The sequence below is a fragment of the Heterodontus francisci genome, chromosome 23 (genome assembly GCF_036365525.1).
Source record: "Heterodontus francisci isolate sHetFra1 chromosome 23, sHetFra1.hap1, whole genome shotgun sequence".
Taxonomy (NCBI): domain Eukaryota; kingdom Metazoa; phylum Chordata; class Chondrichthyes; order Heterodontiformes; family Heterodontidae; genus Heterodontus; species Heterodontus francisci.
In genome coordinates this window covers 25,554,435-25,568,824 of record NC_090393.1, presented here as the reverse complement: position 1 = coordinate 25,568,824, position 14,390 = coordinate 25,554,435, and the positions used below count along the sequence as shown (strand labels likewise).

Below are 14,390 nucleotides of genomic sequence, written 5' to 3'. Positions count from 1 at the left end.
TCTGAGAGATCTGGTGTGTTTGGAGTCATAATATACTCAAGCTTTCTGGTTATCAGAAGTAAGCATTATTTTTGGACCCAGCCAATTGGTGCATAAGGGATATTGGTATATTTACAATTCCATTATGTCTGAGGTATCAAATATTTTGAAAGGAATACTTGTATTTATATACCACCTTTCATGACCACCCGACATCTCAAAGCACTTTACAGCCAATGAAGTACTTTTTGAAGTGTAGTGTTACGACCAGGTGAGAAGGGGTCTAGGGGTTCCCTCTCAGCCTTTGCCTGGTCTAACCGTAACAGGGTTTAATTTTAAAAACACCGTGTATTTGCTCCCCCTCAGTGAATCTTTGTTCATTGCGTTCCAATTGTAGGACAAAGAAATCATACAAGTTTTCTTAGATTTAAACAAGAAAGGTGAAAGTTTTTTTTTATTTAGAGGTACAGCACTGAAACAGGCCCTTCAGCCCACCGAGTCTATGCCAATCAACAACCATCCATTTATACTAATCCTACATTAATCCCATATTCCCTACCACATCCCCACCTTCCCTCAATTCTCCTACCACCTACCTACACTAGGGGCAATTTACAATGGCCAATTTACCTACCAACCTGCAAGTCTTTAGCTGTGGGAAGAAACTGGAGCACCCGGTGGAAACCCACACGGTCACAGGGAGAACTTGCAAACTCCGCACAGGCAGTACCCAGAATTGAACCCAGGTCACTGGAGCTGTGAGGCTGCAGTGCTAACCACTGCACCACTGTGCCACCCACTCTAATTCAGTTAACGACTACGAGTACGTGACACGACCACGCTAGCATGCATATGCGATAAACACAGATGCAGGTGGAGACAAAAAAAGTAGAAAAGAATAAAAGGGAAAAGTTTGAGGCAATATCAGGTAGTTACAGTCCTTTGAGTTTGATGTTGAGTCTTTGGTTGCTGGTAAGTCTTGCTGTTCATTGGGGCCCAGTGCACGTTTTGACTTGTTTTGATGTAGGAGTCTTTTCTCACTTGAGGTTTACATGTCTTCAGTGGGGCTAGAGACTTGTGAGAAAGCGAGAAAGAACCTGTCAGGAGAGAGGCTGTCTTGTTCCAGGTTCAGCTACAATCTGCAGTCTGTCTCTTCAAACGGTCCTGTGTCTAATTCAAAAAGCCTGGGCCAGCCGGTTAGTCATGTGACCAGCTGGTTTTAACCACTTCTGCGTTTGTGGATTCTAAAGCTCTCGGTGGGGGGATGTAATGCTGTCTTCCACCTCGACAAGATCACCATTGCCCAGCCCAATCTTTGTTAATTGAATCAGTGGGAAATTCTTTTGTCTCTCCAAGCACTGTCTCTTAGTGTGCAAAAATGTTCTCCAGCCAAATGTCTGGTGATCTCTTGTAAAACAAGTCATTTCTTCACTCCAGCAACAGTTTAAAATTAATGTTCATATGACAAAATGAATATGTCTCATTCTTGGCAGGTGGGGGTCTTCATGACAGTAGTTATTGTTATAATGTACGAAACACAGCAGCTAATTTGCGCACAGAAAGCTCCCACAAACAGTAATGTGATAATGACCAAATAATCTGTTTTTGTAATGTTGATTGAGGGATAAATATTGGCCAAGACACCAGGGATAACTCCCCTGCTCTTCTTTGAGATAGTGCCATGAGTTCTTTTACATCCATCGGAGAGGGAAGACGGGGGCCTTGGTTTAACATCTCAACTAAAAAGACAGCACTTACATAGAAAATAGGAGCAGGAGTAGGCCATTCGAGCCTGCTCCGCCATTCAGTATGATCATGGCTGATCATCCAACTCAGTAACCTGTTCCCGCTTTCGCCCCATACCCTTTAGACCCAAGAGCTATATCTAACTCCTTCTTGAAAAAAATTCGATGTTTTGATCTCAACTGCTTTCTGTGATCATTTCTGACTGAGAGGAAGCTGTGGGCATAGAGAGGAGGAGGAGAGCTCTCAACAGAAGGCCTTGCCCACGAAGGGTATTCAGGGAGCACCTCTGTAACCTCCACCTCAGCCAGGAGCACTGTGTGAGGTACCTACGATTCACCAAGGAGGTGGTGACTAAACTGTCCCACCTCCTACAACAGGACAAACAGCTGCACAGAAGGACGAGGATGGTGCTGCCAGTGGTCATCATTGGCCTCAACTTCTACGCAAGCAGTTCCTTCAGGCAGGAGCAGGTGACATAGGCAACATTTCCCAGTTTAACATCCATCGTTGCATCAGGGAAGTGACAGAGGCCTTGTACGCCAGGAGAGGGGACTTTATTGTCTTCTCTCTTACCAGAGAGAGACAGGAGGAATGGGAACGTGGCTTAGCCAGGCTAGTGGAATTCCCAATGGTGCATGGAGTGATCAACTGGACACACGTGGCTCTGCGGGCCCCCAGAACCACAGGGCTACCACTCCATCAATGTACAGTTGGTGTGCAGTTTAGAGCATGGCTACCCAACCCGAACCCGATGGGAGCCGACGACGTGTGTCGGGTTCGGGTCAGGTTGGGTCGCTCTTCCGGGTCCGGCATTTGGGCTCGGGTCCGGTCGAGCCGGGTCGAACACACTCTATCACCACCTCCGGTACGTGGCTCCAATCTTAATGTACTTTTTAAACAACCTTTCAAGCCCAGTTACAGTTTTTGTTGCTTATCTGCACAAGCTTAAAAAGTGAAAAACGGAAGCTAGGTTAACTGAACATTCCGGTGGTCGGGCCAGGTTGGGCACGGGAAAAAATGAAAGGACTCAGGCCAGGTCGGGCTCGGGTCGGATGTGGTTCTGTCGAGCTCGGGTCGGGTTTCATTTGCAGTCTCGAGCAGGCCTTTAGTGCAGTTATGCACAGAACATCATGTCAGTGAACGCCCACTATCCTGGAAGCAGCCACGTGTTGTCATCCTGAGGCAGTCAACCATTCCCACCACCTTTGGACCCACCACGATGAAGCCAGCTGCCTGGTGACAAGAGATTCCTTTTATACACTGGCTCAATACTGCCCTCCACCAGCTAACCACACTCGGACAACCTGCCTACGAGAGCCATACCACCACAAGGAACATGGTGGAGCAAACCATTGGCATTCTGAAGCAATAGTTCCTTTGCCTGGCCCACTCAGGGGGAGCCCTCCAGTACTCACTAAGAGTGGCTGTCCAAATTCATTGTGGTCTGCTGCATCCTCCATAACCGCACTATCAATTCCTCTGTGACGTCCCATTACAACATCCTCAGCTAAAATCCTGAAATAAAAGACACCAACAAAAATCCTTTCCCAAACAACTTTATCCAACAACACTTTAATTATACAAACAAAACTGAACTATTCACCCTTGTGCTTTCCCTTAGTGCTTGTCTTGTGGGAGTCTTTGCCTGTGCTAGTGCTCCTACGCAGTGCTATCCTAGCCTGCAAGCTCCTTTGAGCACTGATATCTGCAGCTATGATGGCAGCAGTCTGAGTCTCCACGGCGCCAACTGGGCTTGCATGGCAACAAGCATGGATCTCAGTCTGATTTTCCATTGCAACACTGACACATTGGGTGCTTTCCGCCTCTACTGCAATGGAAACTGAGACAGCGACCACCAGACACCGCATCACAGGTCGGCCGGCTAGTGCTGTCATGGAGTTGGCTACCACTTCTACATTGGAAAGGATGGGCTCCAAGCTGTGCACGGAGCCCTGGGCTATGTTGGAACCAGACTCCTTCATGATCCTCAATAGTGGCAGGAGGCTGTCTGCCAGGCCTGCGAATGCACCAAGCATCTCAGTGTGCATGCTCACCAATGTTTTCCTGTAATGCCCCATCAAAGTGCTCATCTGAGTTTCCTGCAGCTGAATTTGTCTGCCACCTCGCCCTCCAGGGAGCTGGTACATGAAATGCACTTTCCCCCCTCAGCTTGCTGCAGCCCACTCATACTCAGTGGCTCAACATGTGCAGATCCTGACTCTATACTAGCTTCTAAGGTAAGCGCAGTGCCAGTATCTGAGCAGGTGGCTGCCATTGTCAGATTGAGTGATGGTGCTTCTTCCACAGAGGTCTGTAACAGCTCTCGCTCATCCTCATGCGGCTGCAGTGGCTGGCCAGGCCGCAGTTCTTGGGTATCTAAAAGCATAAATGCAGAAGCCAAGTGTTGGGTTGACAGAAGCAGGTGTGGGTGGAAAGCAAGGGGTTCATAGTCGCACAGTCTACAGCTTGCACTTCATACCAGATAGAAGGGTGAGGGTAAGGTGGGATTTGAGAAGGGCCATAAGGCAGGAACATACCATCATCCTGAATGCTCCTGGTGACACTGGTGCAACGGGCTCTGTCATAGCCGTCCCCATGATGCTGAGCACCGTCTCCTTTAGAGGGTTCAGGTGAAGCAGGTATGCCTGACCCTCTCTTGTTCTGCTCTATTCCTTCCTGTTAGGGGCCACCTTATCCTGTAAGAGAGAGGAAAGAATATCAGTGAGTGTGTTGCATTGTGTCTAAGTGATAAACCTGACATAGCTGAATAGCTGAAGATATGTGGAAACAGCAAGGGGTTGCTATGAGGCTGGAAACATTGGTAGGTGTGTAAGGGTGAGGTGCAATCAATGTTCTCTCTAAGCTGCACAGTGGCACAAAAACATTTAAAGGGGCCGCACGCTTAAATAAATTGCCCATGCACGCCAAAGAAAATTAGAGGGTACTTTGGGTGGAGTCTGTGAAAATTCGGCATAAGTGCTGAATGCTGATGGGGGTATGTTGCGTTGAGCAGTGTGACAGGTTGGTTGTGTGGTGGGTAGGAGACGCCCTGTGAAAATTCATTCACTGACCTTGACCACCCGTGTGAGGTCATTGAACTTCATGCGGCACTGTTGCCAGGTTCTCAGGGCAAGACTCCCTGCCACCTGCTCCTATCCCCTTCTCAGGATTTGTCTTGAGGGTCTCCCAGCCCCCTGTGGATACGCTGCTTCTCTTGTTCTTTACTCCTCCTGTACCAGTGCCTCTAGCACCGTATCAGAAGCACAGGGAGCTCCCGCTCTGCTTTGCTGCTTCATTTGGTTTACTTTCCCTCTGCAGAACCACCTCCACCACCTGCCCCCCACACCACCCCCACCTGAAAATGGGAGCAATCAGGGCACTGAATGATGTATTTGAGATATTGATTTGTATCTTTGCAGTGTATTAGTGCACTTGCTCTCTGTCCTGTTGCATTTGCCTTGTCGTTAATTCCCAATAGTAGCAGGTTCCAGTGTGTTTCTAATTTGAGACAAAATGCTGCAGTTTGTGGCATTTGATAGGGTGGGAAAAGGGGACAAAGTGATTGATGCCAATTTCAATAATCACTTATGGGAAAATATATCTGTGTCTTTCACTATTCCTAAGTGCTCCTAACTCCAGACAACTACATGGGTGGGTTTTGCCTCAAAGAGTGGCAACCATCTATAATTCTGTGGTAGAGAATATAGGGATGTGTCATACACTGAGCACCATCCCCACAGCCAAGAGATCCAACATAAACAGTGTTCAACCAAAGACTATTCCATAAAATGTACTAGCTTTCCTTTTCCCTGTGCCACAATCTGTTGAAAACAAGACTCTGTTCACAGTCATTTGCTCCATCTCATTCTTTCCCATGTTCTCAACTCCATGGAGCTCCTTATCTCCCTCAGTCGTTCCTGCATCCTACAATCCACAAGCTTTAACATCCTGACTTCTTGTCACTTTATCTTTATTCGCTGATCTACCCTGTCTCATTTTCTCTTGCATTGAACTTTGTGGTGTCTTGCACGATGGATTTTGGCTCTTTACTGAAGCTTTTCAACAAAAAAAGATGTCTGCAAACGTTTTATGGTCTTGCCCTGGATTTGACTATGATGGGATCAGCTGACAACCTGATCAAATTTTTCCATCACAATGGAGTCTGACCCCTCGCATAGAATAGGCGAAACTCATCCAATCTGCAGATCAGTGTGGATTTGGACTAGACTGAGACCAGCTGGAAGAGATTAGCAGTTACGCAGAAAACCTATCACATCTACAATTTCCCATTATTGGGTGGTGTAGAGGGAACTTTATACTGAATCTATGGGCTGAATTTTCTGTCAACTCCGCTTTGGCGGGTGGCAGGATCCGTACTGGCATATTGCCGGCAGCGACCAACTAAGAGGCTGTTGCTGGGCCTGCCGTCCAATTATGGATGGTGACCTGCCTCCAAAAGCTGCTGGTCCAATCAGAGGGCCAGCAGTTCAGCAACGCCACCACGAGTGATGGTCATTTCTGAGGCTGCAGCTGCTAGAAGGGGGCGCCTCAATGGACGGGCACCCTCGAAAACAGGTGAGTTGGGTTGGGGGGTATTTCTTAGCGCCTTACCTGAAAATGTTCAGTGATACAATGTAGACAGAACTTTATTCTGTATCTAACATTGGCTGCGCCTTACATGAGAGCGTTTAATATCAGAGTGTGGCGGTAGCTTGATTCTATATTTAACCTGTTTTATACCTGACATGGGAGACATCTCTTGGCTGTGGGGATGCTGCTAAGTGTAGGATGCATCCCTATATTGATTGGACCATACAGAAAGAACTTTACTCCGCATCTCCTCCATGCTGTAGGTGACCTGGGAGTGCTTGATGATTGTTGTCAAGGAATTTTTCATCTGCATCTAAATTTGCTATACCTAACCATTGGCCAATAGGTTATAAGGTGTGATCAGATGGTTTTTAGCAATGTATTCACATATTTTATGGTGAGTTGCAGTGCTCACTGGTTGCTAAGGAGAAGTTCTGAGAGGTATTTGAGAGCTCATTCTTCACCCCTCAGTTGTACAATGACCAGATATTGATCAGCCTCCTTTGTGGGAAAGTAAGTGGGATCTCTTTACTATTGAATTGGCTCCAGGTTGAACCACCTGATGATGCAGGATTAATTCGAACTCAATCCCCTACAGAAGACGTGGTAACCAGATAGTTTAGCCAGATGGGTCTGCAGTACTGTGAGGGGCAATCTGTTTGTCTCACTGATGGGATCTGAAAATGTCGACATGTCACTAAGGGCTGGGGTTCTTCTTACTTAGTACTAAATACCCCAGCAATCCAATGACATAACAGGTGTCTGTAGAATGACCACAGGAGTGTGGTACCAGAGGGTGACCACTGGTAACATGGTTAAATTTACAGTTTGGATTTAATAACAACATTAACATAATTTGATGATTCCAACTCTGTCATATTTCATAATGAATACACTGGCCCATATCAGCTGCATGGATTAAGAAAATTGGACCCTAAGTGTTAAATTAATGTCATGTGACAGAAGACTGGAAATTGAAAGTACTGGATGCAGAGTCACCTCACATCTTAAGTCTTCCATATTGGTGTTAACAGGAAAGGATGACAGGTTTCCTACATGGAAGGAAAAAAGGCTGAAAATAGAAGCTTAGAAATGCTTTAACCTATTTATAATAAATTGGCTAGTGTCTATGTAAAAATAGCAGAGTAAGACATGCCAAGAAAACAATAAAGCACTCATCCACTGATGACATTAATAGTAATTTCTGAGCTAGAGAGATATAAAAAAGCTGTGTTTTATTTAACAAATCTGAGCCTGTTCCTTTTATGTAATATTAGGTGCGGCCAGTGTAAGAATCTCCAGCCCTGTACGATTGCTGATGGTCGATGTTTAGCCTGCGAGCCTGGATGGAATGGAACCAGATGTGATAAGATATGCTCTGCAGGCTTTTACGGGGAAGGGTGTGGAGAGCCATGTCCCCGTTGCAAAGATGGACATGCTTGTAACCATATCAATGGGAAATGCCTGCACTGCAATCCTGGATGGATTGGAGCTCGGTAAGGATTTGCTTTGGCTGTTCATTGTTTTATCAATCTGAGGGTTGAGAGTGAATGTCTTGTCAACCTGAAGTTCCACCAGTTTTCCTTACCAGTTTGTTTCTCCTGTAGGCATTGGCTCGAGTATGGTTCCATGGGACTAGTACCTTGCACAATTAACCATTCTTCAGAACTGAGACAAAACTGTGAGTGTCCCCACACTATTCAAAGATGGGACCATTATAGTGAGCCTGATACTGTCCTTCATGACATCCATGTGCACAGGGACCACAGGATAGTGATTATAAATGGGAGACCTTGGTCAATTTCCCCTCCGTAACCCAAGAGCACTGAGTGCAATTGTAGCATGCCTACCAACTGAACTCAATTAACTTAAGCGCAGATCATTTATAAAATCTGGAAACTTTCTGCTCTGTATGGCTTAGCTAGTCAAAGGATAAACTCAATAAGCTATTGGGGAGCTAGATTTCATGATATATCACTTCAACAGATATCGAAAACTCTAGCATACCCAAGAACAAGTGGAAGAATGCTTGGAGCTAGTTGCTTTCATGGCAAAACTCTACATTCATATCTCCGACTCATCCAAAATTCTGCTGCCTGCATTCTATTGCATGCCTGTCATGTGTTCTTTGTGTTATCTTAAGCAACACAATAAGGTGCATGGATTCCAGTGCCTTGAAGATCTCTAACAGATTTATAACAACAAAACTAGTAGATACAATACAGAGCAAACTATGTACAGAACCTTTATCTTGGGTGTTACAGTTGCAGAGTGACTATGGCTTCTAGTCACATGACTACATCCTAGTATTTAGCTCTTTAGCACATTGAGGTCTTAAAGGGACATCACTCTTGAAGCAATTATACAACATCCCCTTTCTTTCCAAAGATAAGTCTCATACACTATAAGTACAAACACATACAATTAGACAATATCAAAATTATTTACACAGGGGACAGAGATTATGAAATTTACAAGTGCAGAAGCTTAAGAGTCCATATATCGTTTTGGTGGTTTGACTACTCTTCCAGGTGTTGTATTGGTATGTGGATTTCACCCCTGGCTGTTTGAGTAGAGTCTCCTGCAACTCAGAGAATTTGCATATAAGCTGTTGCTGTTTTTTTCTGAAGTTTCTCCCTCTCTGCATTCAGTTTCTGTTGCTCTGCCTTCAGCCTGCTAACATACTCTGTTGCTTTTCTCAGGATTACCACTTTTGAGGCCTTGTCATTCTTGGAAAGTTCCGGCACCTCATTTCAAAGAGCCAACAGACAATGCTTCAACTCATTCCTTCTTTGCCTCTTCAGGACATTGTGTGTCCTTTGCCTCTCTTCATCCTCTACATCTGAAGGCCTGGAGCTCAAGGTCGAGGACTTGTTGGGGATGTGTACTTGGCCTCGTGGAGGTACCTGTCTGTTTTGGCTCATGTTGGTGCTGGCGGTTCTCTCGAGAACAGAGGTGAGGGCACGGCATAGTTGTGCTGTTGTTGGGTTTCCAGACTGCACTGTTTGATACTGGCCATAGTCTGCGAATGGGTTCCGGTCCTTGAAGATTTCCCCTTGGCAATGTTCCCCACCGCAATTCTTTGCTTCTCAATGGTTACAACATCAGTCTCTTCTTCTGAGCCTCTGAAGTGTGGAAAAACACTGCCTGTTGACAAAGAACTTTCATCATCTGAATTTGGATCTTCATTCTCTTGGAGTGGCATCTCTGAGAAGGGGTTGACACTCTCCAAACCAGAACACTGAGATCCTGGAAGAACTGTGACTCAATCTCAGACATCAGGGGGCTGAACACAGAAAGTGCATCCTCTCTGAGGTGCAGTAGGGCATCGCTTTTGAAATCTCCTGTGGCATCGAATCTGCCCAGGTACATTTGTTTTAAGTCGTGGACTGACTCAATGCCGGTACCCTTGGTCTCTTCTTCTGTAGTGGGTACCTTGGTTAACTTATGGATAGTCACAATGTTGAGGACCTTACACGCTAGTAATCCTGCCACTGCTGGTCCACTTCTGTCTACCAGGTAAAATATTTGTGGTTTCCATGCCGACTTGCCATAGCTGCATTGCATTGTTAGTGTGCCACTGCAAGGGATGGGTGACCCATTGTATGCAGTTAGCTTTGCATTTGTCGGTTGTATTATTAATTTCCAACGACCCCGGTACATATCCTTAAGGATTTGGATTGGTAGGATATTTGCACTAGCTCCCATGTCAATCTTAGTCCTGAGGGTGTGCATTTTTTTCTTTGGGTACATGATGTTAAGTATAGCAAAAGCTTCCAGTTGTTTGACTTCATCAACACAATGTGAGAGATTCACAATGTGAAATGCCTGATTGTCTTCTGTCTCCACTCCGAGACTTGTCTCAGGTCTGTTCTGCTGTGGACTTCATGTATCGACTTGAGTTTACGCAGGTCTCTGGCGCGCTCCTTGCTGCTGTTGCCATGTTGCTGCATCTTCTGTTTGTTTGTGTCCTATTGTGACTTCTGGCTGCGTCTTTGGAGCCAGATTTCGTGCATAAGCAGGCCCAGTGTCTTTTTGCACCGCACCCCTTTGCACAGGTCTTGAAATGCAGGACAACTTTGCAGTGAGTGGGACAAACCATACTTACCACACAGCTTGCTTTCTTTTTGCGACCTGGTTATCGTGCCGATACTGTCGGCTGCAACTAGTGCTTGCAGCTGATGTTGTCTAGCTACAATGGCTTCGTATTTCTTGCCAACTTCCAGCAACGCGTCAATGCTGTGACCTTTTTTCTCAAGAGGTCTTTTTGAAATGCTTCAATAGGCGTTGAGACAATCACCAACTCCATTATTTGCTCCGATAGCTCAATTTCTGAAAAGTCGCATTCGTTGCCCTTACTACAGCATTTACTGATGAATTGATCTATTGATTCCTGTGGCTGTTGCCTATAGTTCATCAATTTGAGGCGATGAATTCTAAAATTCACTCATACCCAAAGCTGATCTTCTAGCACTTTCCATATCTTTGCGGGATCTTTCTGGTCCTCTTCACATAAGCCAGAGGTATTATTTTTGTATAACCCCCTCATTTCCAACTGCTATCAGTATTTTTACAGCCTGCTTCTCTTGTTCTACAACTGCTCGGTCTGTGAAGCATAACTGCATTCTTTGTTTGGAAAGGTTGAACTCGGCTAGGATATCAATGGCCTTCCAGTTCATGCTGGGAAATTTGATATCCATCTTTCTGCTGTTCCTTTGCTTTCTGCTCTGTATTTAACTTTGTTTAGCTCTATGTGTGCCTGCAGCACTGTATTTGTTATGACTTTTCTATTTGTGGTTTGAAACTGGTTTTAAAACTTGTTCTATTAACTCTGCACTGTTTCCCCTGTAAGAAATTCTTTTATTTAGACTAGCTGCTTTGATGGAGAGTGACAGGTGCTTGACAGTGTTCTCTGTTTATTTTGTTTTCAGCACTTCCGCCTGTATGTTTACACAGCTGTTCGATAGGCAGTTCAAGGATTTTCCCCTTTGCTTTTTTTTTGCTAGAGTTTATTTACCTTCTTCACGGTTGGGTGGTTTAATGATTTTTCAGTTTGACTTCTTCAATGGATACTCTGTAGTGTTCGGGGGTTTCCCACACTTATTTTGAATGCCTCCTGTACTGGCGCCAACCTCGATCAGCCTGAGCGAGGAATTGGGTTTTCCTCATTTTTTTTCTCTCACTGAGGCTTAAAAAAAATTAATTTTCCATGCACTTCAAAGTCTTTTCTCCAAACCAGGATTCCTCGACCATCAGCACAATGACTCGCCCGATGACAGGAATCTATTTGTAGCCTGTCATTCAGTACACGGTCTCCCACAGCTGGATAAGTTTTTTCTTCTTTCCACTATTTGGGCCAGTATTTCTTTCACTCTTTACAGGTACTTGTTTTAAAGTTTCTTCACTGGTTTGCTGTTTTACCTGTGGTCTTCAAGGTTATACCTGATCTTTTCACCACAGCTGCCACCATGTCATGTGTTCTTTGTGCGATGTTAAGCAGCACAATGAGGTATGTGGATTCTAATGCCTTGAAGATGGCTAACAGGTTTATTAACAGCTAAACTAGTATATACAGGACTATGTGTCCTGGCCTGTCGGAAGACCTTATACAAATCAACGATTCTCGGAAGACCGCCATCATTAACAACGAGCTCAGTAGACTCAATGTAGACATTGCAGCACTTCAGGAGACACACCTCCCCGCAAGTGGATCTCTAACAGAGCAAGACTACACCTTCTTCTGGCAGGGCAGGGATTCTGAAGAACCAAGACAGCATGGAGTGGGCTTCGCCATCAGAAACTCCTTGCTCAGCATGATAGAGCCTCCCTCAAATGGCTCAGAACGCATACTGTCCATCCAACTGCTCACCACCTCTGGCCCGGTACACCTACTCAGCATCTATGCTCCAACACTCTGCTCCCCACCTGAAGCTAAAGATCAATTCTACGAGGAACTCCATAACATCATAAGCAGCATCCCCAACACCGAACACCTATTCCTGCTGGGGGACTTTAATGCCAGGGTTGGGGATGACCATGACTCATGGCCCTCCTGCCTTGGGCGCTATGGCGTTGGAAGGATGAATGAGAACGGGCAGAGACTGCTTGAGTTGTGTACCTATCATAACCTCTGCATCACCAACTCGTTCTTTCACACTAAACCCTGTCACCAGGTTTCATCGGGGCACCCAAGATCGCGTCGTTGGCACCAGCTAGACCTCATTGTCACAAGGCGAGCCGCCTTAAACAGTGTTCAAATCACACACAGCTTCCACAGTGCGGACTACGACACCGACCACTCCCTGGTGTGCAGCAAGGTTAGACTCAGACCAAAGAAGATGCATCATTCCAAGCAGAAGGGCCACCTGCGCATCAACACGAGCAGAATTTCTCACCCACAGCTGTTACAAAAATTTCGAAATTCACTTGTGTCAGCCCTTCAAAACACTCCCACAGGGGATGCTGAGACCAAGTGGGCCCACATCAGAGACGCCATCTATGAGTCAGCTTTGACCACCTACGGCAAAAGTGCGAGGAGAAATGCAGACTGGTTTCAACCTCATAATGAAGAGCTGGAACCTGTCATAGCCGCTAAGCGCATTGCACTGCTGAACTACAAGAAAGCCCCCAGCGAGTTAACATCCGTAGCACTTAAAGCAGCCAGAAGCACTGCACAAAGAACAGCCAGGCGCTGCGCAAACGACCACTGGCAACACCTATGCAGTCATATTCAGCTGGCCTCAGACACCGGAAACATCAGAGGAATGTATGATGGCATTAAGAGAGCTCTTGGGCCAACCATCAAGAAGATCGCCCCCCTCAAATCTAAATCAGGGGTCATAATCACTGACCAACGCAAACAAATGGACCGCTGGGTTGAGCACAACCTAGAACTGTACTCCAGGGAGAATGTTGTCACTGAGACTGCCCTCAATTCAACCCAGCCTCTACCAGTCATGGATGAGCTGGACATAAAGCCAACCAAATCGGAACTCAGTGATGCCATTGATTCTCTAGCCAGCGGAAAAGCCCCTGGGAAGGACAGCATTACCCCTGAAATAATCAAGAGTGCCAAGCCTGCTATACTCTCAGCACTGTACGAACTGCTTTGCCTGTGCTGGGACTAGGGAGCAGTACCCCAGGACATGCGCGATGCCAATATCATCACCCTCTATAAAAACAAAGGTGACCGAGGTGACTGCAACAACTACCATGGAATCTCCCTGCTCAGCATAGTGGGGAAAGTCTTTGCTTGAGTCGCTCTAAACAGGCTCCAGAAGCTGGCCGAGCGCGTCTACCCTGAGGCACAGTGTGGCTTTCGTGCAGAGAGATCGACCGTTGACATGCTGTTCTCCCTTCGACAGATACAGGAGAAATGCCGTGAACAACAGATGCCCCTCTACATTGCTTTCATTGATCTCACCAAAGCCTTTGACCTCGTCAGCAGACGTGGTCGCTTCAGACTACTAGAAAAGATTGGATGCCCACCAAAGCTACTAAGTATCATCACCTCATTCCATGATAATATGAAAGGCACAATTCAACATGGTGGCTCCTCATCAGACCCCTTTCCTATCCTGAGTGGCGTGAAACAGGGCTGTGTTCTCGCACCCACACTTTTTGGGATTTTCTTCTCCCTACTGCTTTCACATGCGTTCAAGTCCTCGGAAGAAGGAATTTTCCTCCACACAAGATCAGGGGGCAGGTTGTTCAACCTTGCCTGTCTAAGAGGGACGTCCAAAGTACAGAAAGTCCTCATCAGGGAACTCCTCTTTGCTGACGATGCTGCTTTAACATCGCACACTGAAGAGTGCCTGCAGAGTCTCATCGACAGGTTTGCGGCTGCCTGCAATGAATTTGGCCTAACCATCAGCCTCAAGAAAACGAACATCATGGGGCAGGACGTCAGCAATGCTCCATCCATCAGTATTGGCGACCACGCTCTGGAAGTGGTTGAAGAGTTCACCTACCTAGGCTCAACTATCACCAGTAACCTGTCTCTAGATGCAGAAATCAACAAGCGCATGGGAAAGGCTTCCACTGCTATGTCCAGACTGGCCAAGAGAGTGTGGGAA

General features: G+C 46.1%; 1 protein-coding gene across 1 annotated transcript in view; it reads left to right on the top strand.

The window, feature by feature from the left end:
* scarf2 (scavenger receptor class F, member 2) overlaps positions 1 to 14,390 on the top strand; it is a 90,016-nt gene that overhangs the window by 26,549 nt on the left and 49,077 nt on the right. The window contains exon 5 of the mRNA XM_068054875.1: positions 7,593 to 7,811. Coding sequence (XP_067910976.1) covers positions 7,593 to 7,811 — 219 coding nt within the window. The remainder of the gene's footprint in view (positions 1 to 7,592; positions 7,812 to 14,390) is intronic.